The sequence below is a fragment of the Zootoca vivipara genome, chromosome 11 (genome assembly GCF_965207765.1).
Source record: "Zootoca vivipara chromosome 11, rZooViv2.hap1.1, whole genome shotgun sequence".
Classification (NCBI taxonomy): Eukaryota; Metazoa; Chordata; class Lepidosauria; order Squamata; family Lacertidae; genus Zootoca; species Zootoca vivipara.
The window spans coordinates 35,258,376-35,282,754 of record NC_142594.1 but is presented as its reverse complement, the minus strand read 5'-3'; the positions used below and the strand labels follow the sequence as shown (position 1 = coordinate 35,282,754).

General features: G+C 41.5%; 1 protein-coding gene across 2 annotated transcripts in view; it reads right to left on the bottom strand.

Annotated features, from left to right (window-relative positions):
- LOC118092113 (macrophage mannose receptor 1-like) overlaps nucleotides 1-21,977 on the bottom strand; it is a 59,688-nt gene extending 37,711 nt beyond the window's left edge. Inside the window, exons 1-12 of one of the 2 annotated variants that reach the window (XM_088654099.1) lie at nucleotides 21,796-21,977; nucleotides 19,020-19,421; nucleotides 15,964-16,137; nucleotides 13,952-14,110; nucleotides 13,376-13,489; nucleotides 10,737-10,880; nucleotides 9,190-9,372; nucleotides 8,640-8,797; nucleotides 7,075-7,188; nucleotides 5,495-5,610; nucleotides 4,192-4,340; nucleotides 3,713-3,909 (exon numbers count right to left, since the gene is read on the bottom strand). In XM_088654099.1, coding sequence (XP_088510225.1) covers nucleotides 3,713-3,909; nucleotides 4,192-4,340; nucleotides 5,495-5,610; nucleotides 7,075-7,188; nucleotides 8,640-8,797; nucleotides 9,190-9,372; nucleotides 10,737-10,880; nucleotides 13,376-13,489; nucleotides 13,952-14,110; nucleotides 15,964-16,137; nucleotides 19,020-19,421; nucleotides 21,796-21,856 — 1,971 coding nt within the window. In that variant the 5' untranslated portion in view covers nucleotides 21,857-21,977. The remainder of the gene's footprint in view (nucleotides 1-3,712; nucleotides 3,910-4,191; nucleotides 4,341-5,494; nucleotides 5,611-7,074; nucleotides 7,189-8,639; nucleotides 8,798-9,189; nucleotides 9,373-10,736; nucleotides 10,881-13,375; nucleotides 13,490-13,951; nucleotides 14,111-15,963; nucleotides 16,138-19,019; nucleotides 19,422-21,795) is intronic. The other variant, XM_088654098.1, reaches the window with a different exon arrangement.
- Nucleotides 21,978-24,379: the final 2,402 nt, after the last annotated feature.

Below are 24,379 nucleotides of genomic sequence, written 5' to 3'. Positions count from 1 at the left end.
CATATAAATACAATTGCATATCGGTAAGAATCTTGCAAATTCCATTCACAGTGAGATCTGTGTGGTTTGCACAAACACCTATTTGGCATGTAATGGTGGTAGCTAAGGGCCAAAGAAGACATGGCATAAAAGTATGTGATTAATCTGCACTATTTTATTTTATTTTATTTTAAAAATAGATTTGGGTGGGAAACGCCCACCAATGCTCGTTAGAACTTTCCTCCTATGTTTCGTCCTTTCCACCAGCTGTCTCTGCTACCTGCCTTTGCACAAGGAAGTCCAGGACTGGTGGTACCTGAAACAGCTGGTCAGATTAGGAAGCACAAATCTTATCTTCCCATCCCAAGTCCTATTTTAACTGCACAAGCACAGTCTCTTTCTCTTCTATAAAAGGGTGTGGATCAAGTTCCCTGTAGAGGAGGAAGCTTTTTAATGTGTAAAGATATATTACGTTTTTATATATGTTGAAAGTTGCCCAGAGTGGCGCTGCCCAGTCAGATGGGTGGGGTACAAACAATAAAGCAATGACAACAACGAAAGTTACTTCTTCTGCTCGAGTACCAGTTCTGATTGTCTCCAGCAAATCTCACAAGATTTGGACCCTAGATACATAGATGTAGCTGCCATAAATATCTTCAAGCATAATCTATCATTAAGCCTCATTTCCAACCTCTTGGTAATAGGGTTGCAGGTAGATAGGACTGCATGGATCTTCAGACTCTAGTAAAGGCACCTACTGTGTTACTATCAATATGGGGGTGTCTTTTGGGGGGGCAGTTTGGGATCTGGTGTTACTGAACAACTTTGGGTTAATGTTGACAAAATGGAGATGAGAACTATGAATAGTGAAATAAATTATAAGAGAGCCAAATTCCAAGGTACTCACCTGATTAAAACAGAAAGAAATTTGCATCTACAGTCATACCTCATGATACATCCATGTTGCATCTTTTCAGGTTACGGATATGCCGAATCTAGAAGTCCCAGAACAGGTTACTTCCGGGTTCGGCACATCCGTAACCTGTGCACATGCGCAAGAAGCGCTAAATCACGCTTTGTACATGCGCAGAAGCGCTGCATTGCATCACACGCATGCGCAGGTGCAGCGCTTCATGTTGCGGCCTTTTCATGTTGCGAACGGATCCTGTTCGCAACATGAGGTACCACTGTACAATATGCCAAGTGACCCATGTTAAGTATAGTGATTTTTTAAAACCTGAAACTGGTAATGCTAAAATGCATTGCTTTGTGTTTAATTCTGGGGTGTTCCCCAGTAACTTTCATGTGATTGGTTAGCTTTGGTCACATGGGAGGTATCTTATTCCATTTTCCATTGTTCTTTTGTGTGTGAGTGACTTGACTGTAACCACTGCATCTCCATGAACACTGATGGAGAGATAATTCACTAAATGCAATAGAGGAGAGGAGGGCTGATGTTTTCTGTGTGAATGCATGTGGCAGAAAGAAGCACGGAGGTTTGATGTTCTCCCAAAGAATGAGAGAAGTCAGCTGGAAGGAGAAAGTGGAAATCTCTCAGAGAAGGAACTGCATGGCCTAGCTGGGCGAGTACAGAAGGCTGAGTACAAGAAAAGAGAGAAAGACACAGTTAGTTTGAATGTTTAAGGAAGAAGCTGTAATTTTCAATTAAGTAAAACTAAACCTATGCTTCAATAAGCATGTGAATGTAAATAGTTTGCATATATTCTTCTTTAGCTGTTCTGCAAGTAAAAGCTTTTGAATATTTTAAGAAAATGTTCAGACATTGTATTAATTTGAAGAAAAGAGTCAATATTGCACATGATTTGGCTTCCCAGCTGCAATTTAGTTGCTCTGCCAACCACCCACACACTCGGTAGCAACACTGTTGAAGGAGAAAATTACAGTCAATAGTGATATATTAATACAAAATATGACTTTGAGGGAAGTACTGGATGCCTCGGAAGAAACATTTTCTATGCTGATTGGCAGCAGCAATCCAGTAGTTTAGAAATGATCTGCCTCCACTTTCATAAAACATAGGAACATTGTAAGCTGCTTTATACCGAACCAGGCCGTTGGTCCCTCTAACTCAGTACTGTCTACAAGGGGACTGGCAGCAATTCTCCAGGGAGTTCAGGAAGTGTCCCCTCCCATCCCTACTTGGCGACAGGGTGGACTTTGGACTTTCAAATTTCAGTGGCAGCCTCTGCAAGGACACAATTCAGTGCCCCCCCCACTCTTGCCTTCTGTTCTGCACATGCACTAAAAAAAGAGAAAAGCTAAAGGACCCCAGGACGGTTATGGGGATGCGGTGCTCATCTCGCTTTCAAGCCGAGGGAGCAGACATTTGTCCACAGACAAACCAGAGCCCGCGGAAATGCCATTTACCTTCCCGCTGTAGCGGTACCTATCTATCTACTTGCAATTTGACATGCTTTCAAACTGCTAGGTTGGCAGAAGCTGGGACACAGCAACAGGAGCTCACTCTGTCATGGGGATTTGAACCATCGACCTTCTGATCGGCAAGCCCAAGAGGCTCAGTGGTTCCACAGCGCCACCCGTGTGCACTACATCATAATTGAAACACCCTGCAGTGGCACCCCTACTTTGGCTTGGTGGCCTGTGTGGAGGAACCAGTCACACTGCTCTAAATCTGCCTCTGCTGGAGAGGAACCAAACATCTTCTGTGTGCAACTCAGGTGATCTACTACTGACCTATAGCCCTTCCCCAAAGACATCAACTTAAAATTAAAGCATTCTGAGCCCATGAGTGAATCACAACTCTTCCATTCAACGCAAAATTATCTGCTCCAAACTGTTTTCATTTCAGCAGTAGAAAAGGGCAGTGGGGATGGGTTGTGAGAGTCATTTTATTGCTTAAAAAATGTAAAGCAAAAATCTATTTTGATCTGCAAATGTACCAGAGATCTGCCCATGGGCGTACCCAGGAAGGGGCAGGGGGGCAGCTGTCCCCCCCGAAGCAATTTTTGTTTTTTAAAAAATGCTTCGCCTCGCTCCAACTTTCCCCACCAAGCCTCTTTGCAGACGCCAGCAAGGAGGGAGGGAGAGGGTCTCTAACCACCCCGCCCCCCACCCGCCCTTTATCTCTGCTCCGGAAAGTGCGAAGAAAGGAGGACCCTGCTCCGCTCCCACGGTGCACCTTCTTCGCCAAGTGCCACTTGCGGCCACGGCCGGGTAGGAAACGGCACACAAAGGGAAGGCAAGCCAGAGCCCCCCCTCCAGCCAGCGCCGTCTTTGCGTGCGTCGCGCCTACCCCGCCCTGACGAGAGAGATCCAAGGAGGAGCCATGAGTAAGACAGCGGCGGAGGCTCCACTAAGGCTGCCCCCCCCCGAAGGATCGCGGAGCACTTTGGGCGGCGGCGGGAGTGCTAATCCCCATTCCCATCCTCCTCCTCCCTTCCAGACACCTTTACCATGGCTTGCCCCCCCCCCAGTTTTGATCCTGGGTACGCCCCTGGATCTGCCCTCCCCACCTAGGAAACATTTAAAAGGCAATTGAACATTGACACTTCAAATAAACCACAGTACAAAACATTGAACTAAAACCCACTTTAAAAAGAATAACAACAAAATCCTGCACCAAGCAGTTAAATTGAAAACTAAAATCACATCCTCAAATATCTCAAAAGCTTCATTTAGACAAAAGTAATTTCTCTCTTTGCTTTGATTTTGAAACAAACAAGAACTTGGATTCAAGAAGCAGTATACCCACTTTAAAGCATACACTTCTGTAAGGGCTTTGAAACCATCCTTCTGGGCATGGGGGTGGGGGAATTGTTGATGGGGCAGGAGTTGTCACACCCTCTGCCCATTGTTTGCAAATGAAGGCTGCCTTCTCCTTACAGTTCATAACATCCCACAGTCCAGCTGCAGTCCCAGTTCTCATGGCTACACAGCCGGATTGTTGCCCTTTTGGAGACACAAGACAAGAGCCAATTCAATTGAGCTTGTTTTTCATATACATTCAAAACAACTGGAGAAAGGTTTTGTAAAATATGGTTCTGTTGCATAGCCCACCTCATATAACTTGCTTAACCCTTGGCAGGCTGACAAGGGGCTCTTGGTTTTCGAACATTTCGGAACTCGAACGGTCTTCCAGAACAGATGACGTTTGAAAACCGAGGTACACTGTATATCTATTTTTTCCCCTTGCCATCAAAACATCCCAGATAGACTTCAGACAGTACCTACCAGGCATCGCTGAATTCCAGTGGGTGAACAGAACATTGTCTCTATTGATCCATTTGAATGCCCCTCGTTGCTTTACATCTGAAAGGCCAATCCAGAAATATTTTTCAGAACGAAGCCCAACTAGACTGGTCAGGTAGGCCTGTTCATATCTGTAGGGAAGAATGTGTAATCGATGCATTCAAATGATTATTAATTTCCTACATTTTAAAACAGGCTAGCTCTCATCCGGTCAAAATGCAGATTTTGGAATGGCAAGAGATAGCTCACAGTGAAAAAATGGAAGTGCTTAAGCCTACAGGTCCACTCTCACTAAGCAATACATCTGCATGTTGCATTTATCAACACAACTCAGACTGCAACTCTTTCACAAGTACAAAACAAAACAAGGGCACCCAGAGAAAGAAACTGTGAAACAGAAGAATCTCAGCCCAGACCGCACATTAGGCCACAAGCAGGGGCATAGGAAGATAGGGGCGGTGGGGGCGGGCTGCCCCAGGTGGCAGGCTCCAAGAGGCGCCATCGCGGGCGCCTGCCCCGCCCCCAAAACGCACGCCCCCAGAACATGTGCCACGCCCCCGGAACATGTGCTACAGCCCTCCGGGAGGCGCGCCTCACCACCCAGAACAGGCGCCAGACTCGCCCCTGCCCCCGGTGCCAGAGCATGAAGCTCCGCCACTGGCTACAAGTGTAACATACATACAGGATAGCATTAAGGATCTTAGAAGGAATTCTAGAAAACATTCACTCACTTTAGACAGAAAAACACAGACTGAGACAACGATTAAATCTGTGGCAAAGATCATTTCAGGAAAGTGAGGCAAGCCACAGATTGCAAATCAAATAGGAAATTCACAAGAAATGAGAGGAGCCGCTCATTCAAGAAAGGAGCTTAGTCGCATGCTGCAGGTCAAATCTTAATATTTGTTACGTGGCCAAGGAATTTAGCATCTTAAAGGCATTGCACCTTTCATTCACAGAAACAGAAAAGGTTGTTAGTCCTGTTCAGAGTAAAGTAGACCCACTGAAATTAATGAGCATGGATAACGTATGTATCTGAAGAAGTGTGCATGCACACGAAAGCTCATACCAAAATATAAACTTAGTTGGTCTTTAAGGTGCTACTGAAGGAATTTTTTTATTTTGGTATGTCAATTAATTTCAGAAGGTTTACTCTGAGTAAACCTTAGTTGGAAACAGCCCATAGTCACAGGAAAGTCATTTTTCTTTCTCTTTCATGCCCAACAAGGGGGAGAATAGACTAAAATATGCCCTCCAAACAACAAACCCATGGGCTTCCTTTTACCTGTGCTCCACAGAAGCCAGTGATCCCTTATTTGTGTCACAGAATGTATTTGCTTCTGAAAACGTTGCAGATGTTTGGCTAATGAAGTAACAATAGGGACCATGCCTTTTCCAGCCCTGTTGATATAAAAGAACCAACAACCACATGTTACTGCAATATTACAAGTTTGGAGACATTGTGTTTTTGTTAGCAATGTTGCTGAAACTTTACTGAAACGGAAATCCCCATCCAGCGCTAGGTATCATAGAAGTTGTACAGCTGAAAGCAGAATGTGTTAGAATTTAGTTATAAAATAAGAATTCCCTGGTTTCCTAGATTGAGATTTTGGGGCATAATACAAACAGAGGTTTTTAAAAAAGAAAACATGCAGCAAAGTAATGTGTGGAAATGTAGGCTATAAGACCTTTAAAATATCTTCCCCTTTTGCATAGAAAAGACCATACTGTTAGGTTAATTTATCATTGTTATTGCTGCATTTAACCGATCTTCCTGTTCTTTCAGAATTTTTGGTAAATTATTCTGCCTTAAATAGTCCTCAATTTTTTCTAAATCCTCTTTCCCAGTTTTATATAAGTCTCTATAAAATTTTAAGAATTTTTTTCTAATTTCTTTTGGGTTATCTATTAATTTCTCCTCTACCTTTATCTTATTGATTATATTTTGGTCTTGTTTCTTTTTCAGTTGCCATGCCAAAAGCTTTCCTGGTTTATTTGCAGATTCAATTTTATTTTATTTATTTATATATATATATTATTTTCCATTCTACTTCTTGATTAATTAACATTGAAAATTGGGTTTGCAGCATCTTAATATTTATAATATTTAATGTTTTATCAATGTAATTCCAGGTTTCTTAGTTAACTCATGTTCATTTTTAATGAGTTCGTCAAGTATCTTTTTCTTCTCCCTTAACTTTCTCTGAAACGTATTGTGTTGTATCAAGAAACCTCTCATTACTGCTTTACTACCATCCCACACCATATTTATATCAGTTTCCTTATTCAAATGTAATTCAAAATGATCTTTTATAGTTTTTTGGGATATTGTAGAATCGTTTGATTATCTAATAGGCCTTCATTCAATTTCTATCTACATGTTGAATTCCCTTCACTTCTCAAATCCAATAATATTGCATACTGATCTGAGAGAGTCCTTGGCAATATCTCTATCTTCCCCACTCTTATTCCCTTCTTTTGAGTCAGTTTTCCTTATTGTTCTGTCCATTTCAAGGGAAACCACCCCATTCATATCTCCCATTACTATTATTTTCTGATCCATGTAATCAAATACAGTACCGTAATTTTTCCTCCAAATATTAGTAAAATACTGATTTCCTCTCATTTGGGGCATATATCCCCACAATTATTATTATTTTTGCCTTGCGACTTTAACTATACAGCTATCACTCTTCCTTCCTCATCCTTGAAGATCTGCTGTGGGTCATATTTATTTTTTACATACAATACTCCTCCTCTCTTCTTAATTTTGTCCGATGTTATAAATTCTCTTCCTAATAAGGTATTTTATTTATCAACCTTCTTTCATTTGTTAAACTACTGTACAGTTTACTTTAGACTTACTTTCTTGCAATTTGGATCAATATTTTCAGGTTCTTCAGGAAGAAATCCCAACGGTTCTCTTTTACAGATGTAGCCAAGTTCCTCTTCACAGAAATAATCTGCCCAATATCCACTCTGGAAATGGAAAAATGAAGAAATAAACATTTCAGTGAAGATGCATACACTTCCTCATTTTCTTGATTTTATTTCATGTTGATATAAAGCTTTCTATTGCCAGTGTGGTGTAGTGGTTAAGACCGGTAGACTCATAATCTGGGGAACCGGGTTCGCGTCTCCGCTCCTCCACATGCAGCTGCTGGGTGACCTTGGGCTAGTCACACTTCTCTGGAGTCTCTCAGCCCCACCTACCTCACAGGGTGTCTGTTGTGGGGGAGGAGGGGAAAGGAGATTGTTAGCCGCTTTGAGACTCCTTCGGGTAGTGATAAAGCGGGATATCAAATCCAAACTCCCCCTCTTCTTCTTCTTCATTATCTTGTCCTTAAAAAGCATAGTTTGACTCTGGGCAATTCAAATTCTCTTGCTGAATTCTCTTGAATTCTTCAGTTATTACAGATTGTGCATAATCGTTTGCCTTACAAAATATATTCTGCAATTTAGTTTTGTTAGTTGTGCAATTTATTTGTAATTTTTCTTCTCATGAGAAGCAACTATTAGCCATGCATTGAAGCACAACCACCAAGGAGTGGAAGTTTTATTCAGCCACATTTTTGGCTTCTGATATTTCAATAAGCAATTCCCACCTAAGTACTGGCACAATCGTATCTGCTAAACGCTTCCTCTTTTAAAAACAAAAATCAAAAGAATATAGGTGACATTCTCAAGAAGATGGTTCTACATGTAGCAGAAGAGAAACAGTGCTGATCTGACTAACATGAGATGGAATGGAAATTGCTGCCTCCTTGTAACATACAATTAGCTCTCGACAAGAGCAGCTGGCATGGGGGAGGGTGTCATGTGGAGAAGCCCTCTTGATGCCAGCACCGCCGCTTACTGGGACAGGAGGACAGACTGGGGTTGTGAAGGTGCACCAGGGGAATGCCAGATTGACTGTCACTATACACACAGGTCCTGCGATCAGAACGCTCGTCATCCACAAATTTTGTTATCAGAAAATGAAGAATTAGTACACAGATCTCGCTATGCACACCGCAGATTCGGGAATCCAAACAGCCAAAATCTTCTCCCTCCTTACTTGTTTGTGCATTTCTGGTCAGTGTCAGCCTTTTCTGGGCAGAAACCATGTGGGGAGGGAGAGAAATTGGACAAATCAGGGAGCAGGAGAGAGAGGACAAATCAGTGCCCCCCCCTTTGCATCTCTTTTCCTGGTTGGCTGCAGCCATTTCAGGAAGAAACCATGGAGGGAGGAGGGAGAGTGATTGGGCGGATTAAAAATGTTCCCATAAGAAATAATGTAAATTGCCAACTTGTTGTGTGAATGCTCGCCTAACAAACAAATTCCTGGGAACGCATTGTGTTCAGAAAGCAGGACCTGGATGTATTTGATCTTTCACACAAAACTGAATCGGAAATACATCCTTGTTACGGGTTCCGTGTTTTTTTTTTACCTCCCCATTCATAACGACACAGGCACTTTGCTCATCATTTATGTGTGCAGGTTTTCCTTTCTGCCACTTGGTGAGTCTCACTGCAGAACCATCACTCCATTCATAATATTTCGGAATCTTCTGGTCATTCAGTCCTATCCAGAGAAGATCTGTTGACTCTAAGAACACAAATGCATCTTGTTTATTTGCTCACAGACTTTAATTACAATAAACCCAGGTGTTTCACAGGATCCTATCATTATTATTATTATTGTTGTTGTTGTTGTTGTTGTTAAATTTGTATACCACTAGGGAGGATGGAAGTTGTAGTTCAGAAACAGCTGGAGACCTAGGTTTGGTGAAGTTTGGTGAAGGCTGTAATAGTCAGTGCCAAATCTCACATTTGGGTCTCATGATCAATACAGCAGACTGGTGCTCCCCCCCCCCCCGGTGGGAGACTCAGTAACATTCCCTTGCATGTGGTAACAAAAATGCAAAACAAAAAACTCCCTCTCTTAATCTCACATATATAGCAGATACCAGAAGAACCAAACTTTCCAGATGTACTTACGGTAGCCAAGCTGAGATATGACAAAGCTGTATTCTTGAATGCTGTGTATACTTATTAAATCTCCATCTTCTTCTCTGCAGGACCATAACGCATTCTTCCATGTCTTAAGGTCTCTTTTAAGGCAGTAACAGTGACCTGCAAATGCAGCCCAGCCATCTGGACATTTAACTGGTTTCGAGCCATCTAAAAAGAGATCAAATTTAAGACAGTATGACTGGATAGGTTTTTTTTAAAAAAATTGTGATATGCTATTAAGATGTAGTCTCAATTCCTTAATTTATGTACATAAAAAATATCAGAGGCAAATCTGACAACCCATATTAACAAGACAGAGTAGCCAGTTCTTTACCATGAGGATATTATTGTTAATAGGATTGCCAACAATTATTGTATTCAATTACATTTATTTTACCTATGGGAATGTGGGATTTGCTTTGTAATGGCAACAACAGACGGGAATGCTACCTGATAAGTTTAATAATGCAAAGGGGCCCCTGACCATCAGGTCCAGTCGTGTCCGACTCTGGGGTTGCGGCGCTCATCTCACTCTATAGGCCGAGGGAGCCGGCATTTGTCCGCGGACAGCTTCCAGGTCATGTGGCCAGCATGACAAAGCTGCTTCTGGCGAACCAGAGCAGCGCACGGAAACGCCGTTTACCTTCCTGCCGGAGCGGTCCCTATCTACTTGCACTTTGATGTGCTTTCGAACTGCTGATGGGCAGGAGTTGGGACCGAGCAACGGGAGCTCACCCCATTGCAGGGATTCGAACTGTCGACTTTCTGATCAGCAAGCCCTAGACTCTGTGGTTTAACCCACAGCGCCACCTGGGTCCCTTATCCTTAGCTAATGACAATATATCCTCCAGCATCTCAGTCCAATTGTCAGGGACTGGGCAGACGTGGAATGGTGGAGACTGCCTCCCCAGCCTGACCCTTTCTAGAGAAGAAGAAGACAGTTCAGAATTACAACAGGGGTCTGAGGGAGGTCACAGCTCAGAGGAAGATGAGGGGGAAAGTTGGGAAAAAATGCGAGAGGAGGAGGCAGAGCCAGAGCAGCAGCTGGGTGATACGTTGTCAGTAGAAAGCATTCCCAGTCCACCACCTCTCAGAAACCCGGTGAACCTTAAATAAAGGAGAGCAAAGGGCTTGAAGACAGATGGCCCTAAGCAGCTACCATAGGGGGTGTGTGTGTGCTGTTGACGAATGAGGAAGTGGGAGCGAAGGGGGGGGGTATTTACTTGGGACAATGTAATTATTCCAAGAGGCTGCATTCCCAAGCCTCTCTCTGTGAATATTGAATAAAAAAAGCAGATGGTAAGGACTTTTCCTTGCCTTATCCGTTCCTGGAAACCTGCCATGGGGGTTAGTTTCTCTGCTGCCTGACATCAATAAAGTGTTCTATATTGCATATACTGCTACAAACAGCAAAACTTCCACTGCTAGAGATAAGATTTAAAAAATGTAATATTGCCATTGGCAAACTCCACAACTTATGACATAAGGAAATATATGTATACGTAAACTTCACGCCCAGGTTAGCATCCTACCTGAAGGAATAAAAGAAACATCTAATGAAGAGTTTTCTTTCTTGCAAATGTATCCAAGTTTCTGATGACACTTATCATTCTCCCAATTGCCATTATTAGACAGCATTGATCCACATAATTTTTCTGTTTCTGGGGATGGGCTCCCTTTAAAAAAGAGCAAGAGACACAATCATTATCTATGCCCTGTGTTAACATAGCAACACTGTATTTATCATTTATTTGGAGGCTCTGCATTTTTAGGAGCTCTGCTAAAAAGTAGCTCATAATATTTTAAATAGAAATGCATGTTATTTGTTTTCCTGTTTGCAGAAGTATTTATATCTCAAGAGAAAATAGTATTCTTGGAATACCTATACAAGAAACTACAGGGACAAAACACTAAAACAATGAGGAAATAAAATATATATCACAATTCAAATAGAATAAGGAGGGGACATAAAGCTACCTGCTTTGTAAACTTTTTATAGAAAATTGGAGGTATTAAAAATATTATCTCATAAATTTTGGTCAAAAAGAAAAGTTTTTTAAAGGAATATTTTTCAGAAAGGGGAACAAAGCTGATAACATCATTAGCACATTTGCAAAATAACTGACTTTGCATTTAAAAAACAACAACAGCAAGCTTGGTTGTCCAAAGAATGGTGAAATTTAGGCCTTATGAAAGAGTAAACTAACACACTTTACCGAATCTGATGCTGATAAACCTCAATCTCCCATAATTATCTCTGAACTCTGCAGAACACTTGGTGAGTAAAAGGGGGCGTGGGGAGCCTCCAGACCAGATGATTTAAGGTTGAGGATTATAAGAAATTATGGAATAAACCAGAACAATCTTTGCTGGAGACACAGAATGAAATTATGGCAAGCCATACCTTTCCTAAAACTGGGGAATTGGCAATACAGTGATGCCTCACAAGACGAATTTAATTCGTTCCGCAAGTCAATTCGTTTTGTGAAAAATTCGTCTTGCAAATTGCAGTTTCCCATAGGAATGCATTGAAATTTCTTTTTTTTGCCCATAGGAACGCATTAATTAAATTCCAATGCATTCCTATGGGAAACCACGATTCACAAGACGATTTTTTCGCAAAACGAATTCGTCTTGCGAGTCACCATCAGATCGCAAGACACATTCGTCTTGTGAAAAAATCGTCTTGTAGGGCATTCGTCTTGCGAGGTACCACTGTAATGGTGGTTTATTGTATATATTAAAAAAGTGGAAAAGATCCTTCTAAAGTCTAGAAGACATATGGAGGACTCAGCAAGGAGGGGCTGGTTGGGACCATACTGCCTGGTCTTCATAGCTGCCAAGTTTTCCGTTTTCTCACGAGGAAGCCTATTCAGCATAAGGGAATTTCCCTTAAAAAAAGGGATAACTTGGCAGCTATGCTGGTCTCTTCTCCCAGACAGGAAGACTGTGGGGGGTTTTTTCCTGCTTCAGTTTGTCCAGTAAAATTTCTGCCAGCAGGTAAGAGAGTGCTTATGCTTCTTGCAGTGTGGGGTGCTGTCTGAGTAAATACAGCTGGGGTGTGGGTGTGGTCCGGAGCCTGCTTTGCTATAAGAACAGGGTGGGTGGGTGGGTGTATGTGTGATCGATCCCAACAGTGACTGACTTTGGGTCTCAAATTTCTGTGGCGCCTTGTGCGACACCAAAATCCGGTACTCGCTGCTGCTCATCTTCCATTCTACATCATAGCTGTGGCACCCCCAAGACTCTGCACCCAGTGTAACCAATCTTGTCCTGTGCCCCTAAATCCGCCTCTAATACTCCTTTGGGCCATCACTTTGCAGAGACACAGGGAGAGGAGTGTCGTCTGTCCCCCACCCCACACACACACTATCAGTGAAAGGTGGCAAATGCTGGAATGCGGCACATATTTTGGATATGTTTTAAAATAAGAAGTTTCTGGGAGGATAGAATAAGCGAAGTGATAATTGGTTGTGTTTTACCTATGGGTCTTCTAATTTTGTATTTTTTGAAATCTTAAAGGTATTTTAACAACCAAGAAAAGGGAATTAATACAACATTGCAGACAGCTGCCAGAATGATCACTTGGGCAGGGGCAGAGATGAGAGCACCGTCCATGAGAGAATGGATAACTAAACTTCAGAAAAGGTAGACAACCAGATAATGCTTTTGTGGGGAAATGGAGTCTTTTCAGAATTTACTGGAGTAATAGGGTTCAGAAAAATATAAACCCATCTGTATTACATGGAACATTATGATTTTCATACAACATATCCAATATAACCAACCTTAGTTTAATTAGTTTGATTTGCTTTCCTTATTTTATGTCTGGGAAACTTAATTTATTTTGGCATCTGTTAATCTGAACACATCTTGCTTTGTTTTATGATGGTTTCTCTGTATACAGTAATGATAATAAATAATGTTAAAAGTAAAAAAAGAGAGAGAAACTGAAGATTTTTTTAAAAGGAAAGGTAAGTGATACATTATATTTGCATAAATCATTACACGAAGACTGCTAAGAGTTGTTTTTAAAATGAATTCCTTTGTATTCCTCTGGATCTCCTAAACTCCAGTAAATTCCTCAAAGTGTTTGGCATATGTGAGTAAATATTAAATGGTGATGGCTTTCAGTATTGATCTAATTGTTGGCATGCAGATGTTCACTCACCTGGAGCCCAGTTTAAGTATCTGAAAGGATGATCACCAATCCACTGCCATCCACTCTCAGCATCAATTCTGATCAGACCAATCCAGTAGGCAGCAGTCATACTATTTATTAATCCTATTCAATGAAAAGAAAATCAGTTGTCTTGTATTATGTAGCTATGGGATCCATAGTTATGAAGCTGGGTGGGAAGGAAGCAAAATTAAACACCAAAGGTTGCTTCTAGGGTGACAGCTTTTATTCCAGTATGGCTAGATATTAAGCAGAAATTAATCTGATTAAACATTTCATCTAGTATACAGATGCTACGCTTCATCAGATTCAACCAATTAATTTCTGCTTCTCCTGTTGTCAAAGACACAGAGGACCTGCCGGAAGATTTGGTAACCATGAATGCAATGAATAATCTGCACTGGGATCATTTGAAACTGATGACATTCAAATTAATTCTGCTGGGACTGAGGGTACTTATTATATTGAGTTTATGAAATTGCTCCCTATAGTTGAGACAATACTGATTACGTTGCAAAATATTATTAGAACTGATCACTTCTTTAGGTGCACTTTATTATGTTCTACCTGTCAGGTACGCTTGTTCGTGTAAGCTGGTGATGGTCAATAATTCTGCATTCTGTTGCTGGCAACTTTTTCTTGCTTGGTACCATGTTAGAGCTGAGCGGGAATTGATCTGGTAGAGATTCCCTGTCCAATGGTTTTTGGTCCAGAAGAATTCATCATCTGTGAGCATTGTTAACACTAGCATCAAATTATAAAATCACAATATTATGTTCAATTTTTATTTTAAAATCAATAAAGTTTTTTTAAAAAAATCACAAATGGCAAAGCTAAATCTGCAAGTGAGATAAATCTGATTAATCAAGATACCACTTTTCCAGAGGATACCCAAATTATATAGAGCAGCACCCGGGGCCTCCCTCCATAATAATATGGCTTCCGAAGCCCCATCTGCAATATTCAAGCATTAGGTGGGAATATCTTCAGGTGCAGCAACTTAACCACATCGATTTCTATTTACACTTCCTGGAACCCTGTGTTCAAAGAGGACTTCAGGTTTCAGGTGAGTTTACATGAGTTGGCTTTATCCACGTAGACATTCACACCTAATGCATGGTTGTATATACAACTCTACCCCACCCGCTGCATGAGTCACCACTGGCCAGATCCCAAAACAGGAAGGATCAGACACAGGTATAATCACTCATCTTTAACACATCATCACACACAGAGACCATTGTTCCACATGGAAACAAAGGCATATATTTCATTTTAGTAGCTCCACTCAAATTGTACCTTCTGGTTCCCTCTTTGCTTTGGTCTTCTTACCTAAGAGAAAGGATCTGCAGCTGCATGGTTCCTACAACATCAAAACTCTTCCAGCTGTTCCCCATGGAACAGCTGAGGGATGGGAGAAGACCAAGGGACAAATGGAATCTGGCTGCCCCACTTCTGCTCTAGACGTTGATTTTGTCTCGAACTGAACTACATCATCATCTCAATCCCTTTCAAGTTAAGAAGTGCAGACCTGATCCTGTATGGAGCTCTGGCATTCTTGATATTTATTTTACTTTCGCTCATAGGGGAAAGTCCCCCCCCCTCATTTTCTGCTTATGTTGCACAATCAGTAAAACAGAGGCAATAATGACTATTTCCCTTTTCTCTATGTAGGAGAAGCATTCCTCTAAGCAGCTCATAAATGATGGCAAAGTAGGGGCCTGGCTTATTCTTATATGTTGTACTCCCCATGATTTTTTAAAAAAAATTAAAACTATATATTATAAATAAACTTACTTGGTTTTACCTTTTACTGGACAATGTCCAGTAGTCACCTCTGTCACCTCTGTCCAACTGGCTTCCATCTTTAAAAAATGAAAGCTAAGAATTTAGGGCCACAGCTGACTCCCCAAATTTGGACCCCTTCTCTGTTGGCAGCCATGCAGTAATCCCATCAAAACGATAGAAAGAAGGTCAATGTGCAGGTAAACTACAAGCCCAGCCTTATGTCTATTCAAAGTCTCAAATGTCAAGATTTAAGTGCATCCTGAAAATTGCAGGTATGCAACTGAAAAAAAATATGTAAAAGCCTATTTGCAAGGGACAGAAGTCTGCCAATACATTTCTCCCTCTGCTTTGATCTTCTTGCAGCAGGGGAAAGACCTGCAATTACACACTTTGGAGAATATCAAAATCCTTTTCCATCTAAGCTGCTCCCCACTGAACAGTTAATTGGCTCGAAGGAGATGAGAGGGCCAGAGGAAAACTGGTTGCACCCTGCATACAGTGGCTCACCACCTCTACTCTGGATCTTGCTTTTGGCTTGATGTCTGTTCCTTTCAATTGAAGAAGTGTGAGCCTGATCATGTAAGGGGACCCTGGCATTACTGACAATTCAGTTTGTTCTGATTCACAGGACTGTTCTGTTTTGTTCTGATTCCCCCCATTTTCTTCTTAAGTTTCACAATCTGTACAACAGATATAATCACGACTACTTCACTTTTCTCTTTGTAGGAGGAACATTCCTCTAAGCAACAAATACATAATGGCAAAGGCTCAAACAAACCCTTTTTGTTTACCTTTTACTGGACAATATCCGGTTAAAGAGTCTCTATCCACATCGGCAGTTGTTCCACACCAAAGTCGCCCATGTTCATCATTGTCTCTTATGCACTGAGCATACAATTCATTCCGGTACTTGAATGGAAACATACAGGGGGCTCCAAAAGAATTGCCTCCTAAGGTATACAGAGCTAAAAGAAAATTGAATAGATGTTATGATGAAATATCTGTTATGAGATAAGGACAGAAGTAGGTAAGCAGAAGAGATGAAGACAAAGTCCTCAATATAGAATGCCAGATATACTCAGGTGCATATGTTGACTTTCTGTGTGGACAGGCTTCGCCGTTGACATCAACTGGGTTTTGAACATTCATTCTGTTGCATGAATGCACATGTGCAACTTCCCTTTTAACTGAAGTGGATAATCAGTCCCTGGTGTCCCCGGGAAAGGTTGGGAAAGACTTCTGAATGAAACCCTGGAGAGCCATTGACAATACAATGTGGATGAGCCAAAGTTTTGACATGGTATGAAGTATCTTGCTGTCTTCCTAAGACTTTTTGAAGTAGCCTGCATGGTAGGCACACTTATACTCTGGTGCCCATCATGGAATTTCTGCTCAGGGGTAGAGTTGCCAAATAAAACAGCTACCAACCACCCAGTTTTAGTAAATCTGGCCCCTTGTTGCAATGCAAAGGAAATGAAAGCATTTCCTTCTAAAGCAAATGGAACTAAAGGAAATTGAATTGATACTGTTGGGCTATATTTCTATCCTTCCATGATATTTTTTTCCAGGAATTCTTACAGTTTCAAAACATCATTTGAACATTTTCTTATTGGAAAAGATGGCTGTGTCTAGCATGGAAGGAGAGATTCAGCACTTGGGAGTGGGGAATATTTCTGTGCAGCACCACCAGTATGAAAAAATGAAATCACTTTCCATGGTGAAATATACTCGGAGTCCTGTAGTGACTTCATGCTCTTTATTGCAGCTTGTAAACCAGTGAATGGATTGCCCCCCAAACCTCAGGCTTTTATATACATTATTTACACAATGAGTCCTGTCTGATTGGCTGATTCTGCTTCCCTCCTGGAGCCTGATTGGTCTTTTCCTGCAGGCCAATCAGTTGTTGCATTCTACAATCCTTCCAGCCTAATAGGCTGATTAACGTCTTCCTGGAGCTGGATTGGTCTTCTCCTGCAAGCCAATCAGTTGTTGCATTCTAGGATCCTACTTGCCTATTGTTCTAGGAGCCAAGCTTAGTACATAACACATGGTTTTGCCATGCTTAGCTGCCAAGTATCCTGTTTTTCGCGGGAAACCCCTGGATTTTAATCCATTTTATGCTGTTCTCCCGAATGGAGAAAAAATCCCAGAAATCCCCCGGATTTCCTACCTGCCACGGAGCCTCCATTTTGGGTGCTGCTCTGACCATGTGTGGGCACCAGAAATAGGGCAGAGCAGCACAGGAAGTTGCTTCTACGCATGCCCGGCGGCCATCTTGGTGGTGGCTGCATCTACGCAACTGCTTCTACACAACTTCCGGTGCCGCGCCGCTGCTGATCCCGCATTTTTCAGTGGGAGACTTGGCAGGTATGTTGCCATGCTCCACAGAGCAGCAATACCCAGCACCCATAACAAACTGCATTCCCCAAGATTCCTTGGGGGATGCTTTAAATGCAAGGTTTGTGCACAGCCTTAATGTTTAATCTGCAGCTGATCTCAGCTGCTAGAGTACTATAGACATAGCTGGAGTCTGGACTAATGGTTTTATATCATATATAGATGCATTGCTTGACAGCAGGGGGAATAAATACAGAACACATCTACACTTTAAATAAACAAAGCAATTCCTTGTGCCCAGCCCATTTATCATTGGGTTGCATCATTGGGTTGCATATCTGGACACTGACCTCCAAGGCATGTTTGCTGTCCCTTTATTGGCGGATTCTGCCCAGCAGATTCCAGCATGACCCTCCTGATACTATCCCTTGATCTTTTAACTTCTGTCCCTTAGCTAGGCATGTAAGAATCTGTCAGTTCTGGTTTTCTCAGTTTCTCATTTTTCTAATCTTAAATTTAGTTCACCTTTCTGCAGCATTTTTTGATTTTAAAAATAATAATCCTCATAAAATTTCTCCATGATTTTAGTATGAATTTCTCCTAATGCACCCATTTTTAATATGCAGTTTTGACTAATGCACATATTTTAGCAATTTCCCTTACATAATGCATTTTGCATGCTATTTTCACAAATATATTCTTTTTAATGCACACTTCCCTATTATATGCCTTTTCGTGAATGTTCATTGGAGAACAATATCGCAAAAATTTAGATAACTGTGGACTTTGGAGGGTAGCTGTGTTTCAGTTTTCGTATTGTTTTTCAAAAGTGCAAATGTGAATTCAGCTGTAAATGCAAACTGAATAGAATTTCAAACACACACCATTGCTACCCTTGAACCCCCACGTCGACAGCCCTGAGACCGCAGTCCTGGTAACAGCATTTTGTCTTTCAAGTGTTGGGCTCTCCCAGAGCAAAAAAAAAAAAAGTCATCCAGTTCTAATATGACATGAAAGTTTTCTTAGTACTTAAATTTGGCTGGACACACATTATCACTACTTTGTTAAAGGAAAGGGTAAGATGCTAATATGTGGTTGTGTGGGTGGGTGTTAGAGAGATACAGAGAGAGATGGTGAGAGAGATAAAGAGGCTGGGCTGAGAGACAGACTGGTCATAACCATGGCAGAAACAGACTGGGCTACACAGCCACTCTCCCTTTGCTGTAGTTCTGTTGAAAACTGGACTCCTGATGACTGCTACAAGTTGGGTTTTCTATGGATATTTTGAAGTTATGTGGTTAGCGCCATGTCTATGTCACCCTTGACCATCTGATCATCTAGAGCAGACATCCCCAAACTTTGGCCCTCCAGATGTTTTGGACTACAATTCCCATCTTCCCCAACCACTGGTCCTGTTAGCTAGGGATCATGGGAGTTGCAGGCCAAAACATCTGGAGGGCCGCAGTTTGGGGATGCCTGATCTAGAGAAAGAGGGCAGATTCTCTTTTACCTTCATAGGCCTTAGAGCACAGACTGTCTTTTGTTTCATAGATCTTCCAGGTACTCTTGTTGGTGATTTCTTTAGACAGCATAGCATGGCTCTTGAGGCCACCTTCAGGATTTAAAAACAAATCCCCCTGTTCAAGTGCAAGGAGGCTCTCATTACTGCATTCCCATTTCTGAAGTTCGTTCGTCTCATTACAGGGGGAGAGGGTGAGTGCAACCAGGTTTGACTTGGAAGGCACTGCCAGGCATAACTTCACTGCCATGTTCAAAATCTGGTCGTCGGAAACCCACTTGAAATGTTGCCCCTCATTATCCTTATCACAGTTGTCCACGACGATGGAACCAGATTTCTGAGATTGTATACAAAGCTTGAGGTTTTCATTATATATCAGAAAGCTGTCACTATCTGCAAAATCAAGAGGGGAAGACGAATAGGAAACTAGTGAGGAAGTTCCACATACTTTCCAATATTGCAACCACTGGTAGGGTGATAATACCAGCATTCAGAATAAGAGGCAGTAATATTGAAAGAGAAAAGGGAGAAATGCCTCTCATGTTAATATAGTACAGTCGTACCTTATTTTTCAAACACCTTGGGAGTCAAATGTCTTGGCTCCCAAACGATTGAAAACTGGAAGTGATTGTTCCAATTTGCGAACGTTCTTTGGAACCCGAGCATCTGATGCTGCTTCCACGGCTTCCGATTGAGTGCAGGAGCTTCCTGCAGCCAATCGGAAGCCGTGCCTTGGTTCTGAAATGTTTTGGAAGTCAAACGGACTTCCAGAACGGATTCCGTTCCACTTTCATTATCCAGTACAGTGCCTTCTTATTCAGTGCTCAATAACCTACTGCATTTATATGACACTAATTTTGATTCTTTGTGGCAGATATAGTTTGCAGTTTATTTCATTATAAATACTATGCTATTGTTGATGGTATCTGTTGAGCAACATTTCATTTTCATGTTGAGGTTTGTTTTTGTGTTTTTTAAAAAATCTTTATAAATAAAACTTCTAAAAACCCTCATCCATGCCAACAGAAATACTTTTATGTTATATTTCTTTAATACATTTGAGGGACAAAGTAGGCATGATGTGTGAGATCTGAAATTGGTTCCCCTAACATCTTTCTATGTTGGTAAAGCCACGATGCTGGGGCCAACCTGGTGTGCAGATAGAGAAGAAAGATCCTTTCCCTCTCTGATGCGAATTCCATCCCCAACCCCAACAATTTAACTGTGCAGGGAAAAACCTATGACCCTTGTATTGTGCCATATATTTTCATTTACCCACAGGCTTAAAGCAGCTTTGGTGGAGTATTTGGGTTGTGACAAATGTTTTGGGTCATCTGCTTTTAATAAAAGAAAACATATGGTCAACAACTGATATATTATTACTTTAGTTAATTAAAAGAATTTCTGTACCACCTTTTCGCTAGAAACTAATCTAGAGATAAATTACAGATAGTAACTGCGATAACCCTAAAAGCAATATAATACAAAAACATAAAACATGACAAATCCTTGATTCATTGAAACTGGTATCAACAGTTAGGAGTATGACTGAGCAATTGGTTATCTAATATATCTAGAAAATAAAACTACATAGGTTAATAGGCCGTCATCTACATGTTTGAAAAACTCCAGCCACTTCAATAAATGATTCTTCTACTGAAGTATAGCTAACAATATGGTTATTTCCCTTCATGAGAAATGGGCTCCAAAGGGCTGCAGCCAATGTTGTCCTTCACTCATTGATCCAGCGGAGCCCTCCATTAGCAGAATGGGGAGGACACCAACACTCTTGGGGGATCTTTGGTACATGGGGGTGGGAGGGAGATGCAAGAGAAGTGAGAAATGGCAAATGTTGCCGCTTTCCCTATTTCATTGATGGAAGGTTCCACTAGATCAAATAGCTGTGTGTCAGTGCAAAGGATACCGTTGATATATAAACCAGATGCTTCTTTATGATGTCAGATGTTGGCTATATTTCTTGTGTAATATTGTTAGATTATATATATATATATGTAAAGGGACCCCTGACCATTAGGTCCAGTCGTGACCGACTCTGGGGTTGCGCACTCATCTCGCATTATTGGCCAAGGGAGCCGGCGTACAGCTTCCAGGTCATGTGGCCAGCATGACAAAGCCACTTCTGGCAAACCAGAGCAGCACATGGAAACGCCGTTTACCTTCCCGCTATATAGCGGTTCCTATTTATCTACTTGCATTTTGACGTGCTTTCCAACTGCTAGGTTGGCAGGAGCAGGGACCGAGCAACGGGAGCTCACCCCGTGACAGGGATTCGAACCGCCAACCTTCTGATCAGCAAGCCCTAGGCTCAGTGGTTTAACCACAGCGCCACCTGGGTCCCCATATATATATATATATATATATATATATATATATATATATATATATAAAATTTACAATTTATTTCTGTATCATGCAAAAATAAGTAACAAAGTTACAGGGCAAGACTAACTTCTATACAGGTAGTAGTAAATTCTTTATTTCAACAATAGAACATAATAAATTGTATTCAAAACTATGTTAGCCATTAACTTATTGTAATGACTTCCACACCTTTTTTATGGTTATAAGCAATACAAATGTTAAACCAATTAACCTTGAATCTAACATTTCATGGATTTAACTTCCTAGCTGTACAACATTAACTTTCAGAAGATGATTGAAATTTCACCAGATAAAATTATGGGAGAAGATGCAGCGCCACCTATTGCTAAGGTAACAATGGTGATGGAAGCGAAGAAGAGCTTACCTGATACCTGAAAAGCCGGCTGGATGAGGAGCAAGAGATTTAGGAGCAAAAAGGAAGACATTGGCCACAACCAAACCTATCACACCGCTCCCAAGGAAATAAGACAAATCAGAGTTTGCTGCTTTTCAAGAACTTCATAAATGAGTCAGGCAGAATGAAATTTTCACTTCTGTGTTTGACATGAAATTCATTGTGGTACAAACGGATTGCAATGTGTGTGTGCTGACACACACACACACTCACAGACTTTTGCTAACCCATCAGCTTCCATGGAATTTGCAGATCATCTCTGGGATATTTAGATTCATTTCTCATCACTTAGGCTGGTACAAATCACAAGCTTAAAAACCAAGGTAACAGTACACAGTGCTAAGGAAGGAAGTAGAGAGGAGATTATCACTGATAAGTACTGCAGAAGCAATCCTCATTTTATTCTTGTAATCACAACTCATGACAGTGCTAACTTTAAAATGTTTAAAATGCAACACTCACTTTATTAATTTTTTTTTCCATTTTCATATCTGTGTTTGACGTATGGATTGCAATGCTTTCTCTTCTCCCCCTCCCTCTCTCTTACACACACACACACACACACACACACAATTTTGCTAACCAGCTTCCATGGAAAAGACCTATTTCTGCAGAAAACCCATGAGTTATTTAGAGTCCCATCACTTAGGCTGGTACAACTCACAAGCTAACAAACCAAGGAACATAGTGCTAAGGAAGGCTGTACATAGGAGATCCTCATTGATAACTATGCTGCTTTTAAGCCATGGCCAAGCTCTGAGAGAGCCGATAGCTGGAGGTCTGGTTCTGGCCTCAGGAAATGAAGATGAAAAGAACCAGAGGCACTAGCCAAAATGACTATGCTCTGCCTCCCACAGTTGGGGGCAATAATGTTCTGAATACTATGTTAAGTATAATTGTTTAATTGACACTGTAATGGAGAATGCCTGTGTGTATTGCTGAAAAGGTTTAACATGGGGAAATTCCACTGGAGTATTCTAAGTGCTCTCTGAGCTCCTAGATGAGTTGGATCCTTGATTAAGAGGGAGCAACTGTGTGGCTACAGTGAAGACCTTGCAGCGATGGTAGACAATGTTCATGTGTTTACTGGATTCCTTTCGATTTTGTGTCAGTGATGTAAATTGGCTTATATACGGAAAATCCTTGTATTTGCAGTTTAGATAAAAACACTGTTAATGGTTCATATTAAATAATGATATTGTTGCAGTGCTTACTTCCTCCTGTAGAGGAAGCACTGTGGAAGGAGAATGTCAGGAAGTGGACTGAGGAGGAATGGTGGGAGCCCCCCGCTTTTCTGAACCTTCCCAAGGGCAGGAGGACAGTATTGATTTAGAACTGTGGTTTGCAGAAGGGCATAGTCCAGAGTGGAAAAACTGGGAAATACTGGGTGAGGAGCAGCTAGAAGAGGAAACACCAGGAGAGAGACAGCTGGCAGATTCAGTCTCATTGGAAAGCATTCCTGACCCCCCCCCTTCGCCTAAGACTAGTGAGAGTGATAGAACAGAAAGCGCAATGGCAACAAGTTCAGATTACCCGACATAGGAGTGATGTAGATTAATGGGGACAGAGGGAAAACCTTTACTGGGAGCAACACATTTTTTTAGCATGCTATGCCTTCCTTTGTCTCTCGCTGTGATTATTAAAGAACTTATCTGGTAAGAACGCTCCTTTTGTTTGATCTGCTTAATTACTGCCACCGGGGGAGGGATCTGATTCCCCGAAGCCTGACAGAGAAGCAATCTAGTCTTGATCCATAGCAGGAGTGGGGAACATTTTTCAGACTGAGAGGCATATTCTGTTTTAGGAGACTTTCAAAGGACCACATACCAGTGGGTGGAGCAGCAAATGTTAATTTCATACTTCAATGACACATTCTAGACAGGCAAAATACTCAAGGGGAAGGGGATACAAAACAGGGCCAGTGGCTGGGGGAAAGATCCAAGGGTCACTTAGCGGTTCTGGAGGGCTACAGTCCCTAGGCCTGAGGCTCCCCATCCCTATAGTCTTGGTTGTCAGACGTAAGCCAAGCAAGTTGCAGTGGTGGCTAGGAACAATGTCTCTTCTCATGGACTTCCATCATAAGCAGATAGCCAACATCAGCCCTTCGAGGCCCAGAAGTTTCCTCATGACTGGTAAGAGGAGAGAAACACCACCCTCTTTTGTCTTTAGTGTTTGTTTGTTTTTTGCTCTATTGCTATGGACAAGGGTTGGATGGTTCTTGCTGTGGATGCTTGTTGTTAAGTTGTTCAAAAGCCACAGAGTGAGAATCTGTTGGCACAGTGTGTGAGAGTGACAATGTATGTGAGACCCCATTGTAACTCATGATATTGTTATGATTTAAGTGAGTTTAAAAGGCTGAACTGCACATTCTCACCATATTATTTTCCCCCAACACACACACACCAGGGTTTACAGAACGCTTTGTTGTTGTTGTTGTTGTTGTTGTTGTTGTTGTTTTGCTATAAGATGTCAGGAATGTAGAAGCAACTGTAAAGAATGGAATGGTGAGAGAAAGGTTTATTCTGTGCTTCACAATGGAAGTAATCCGAATAGC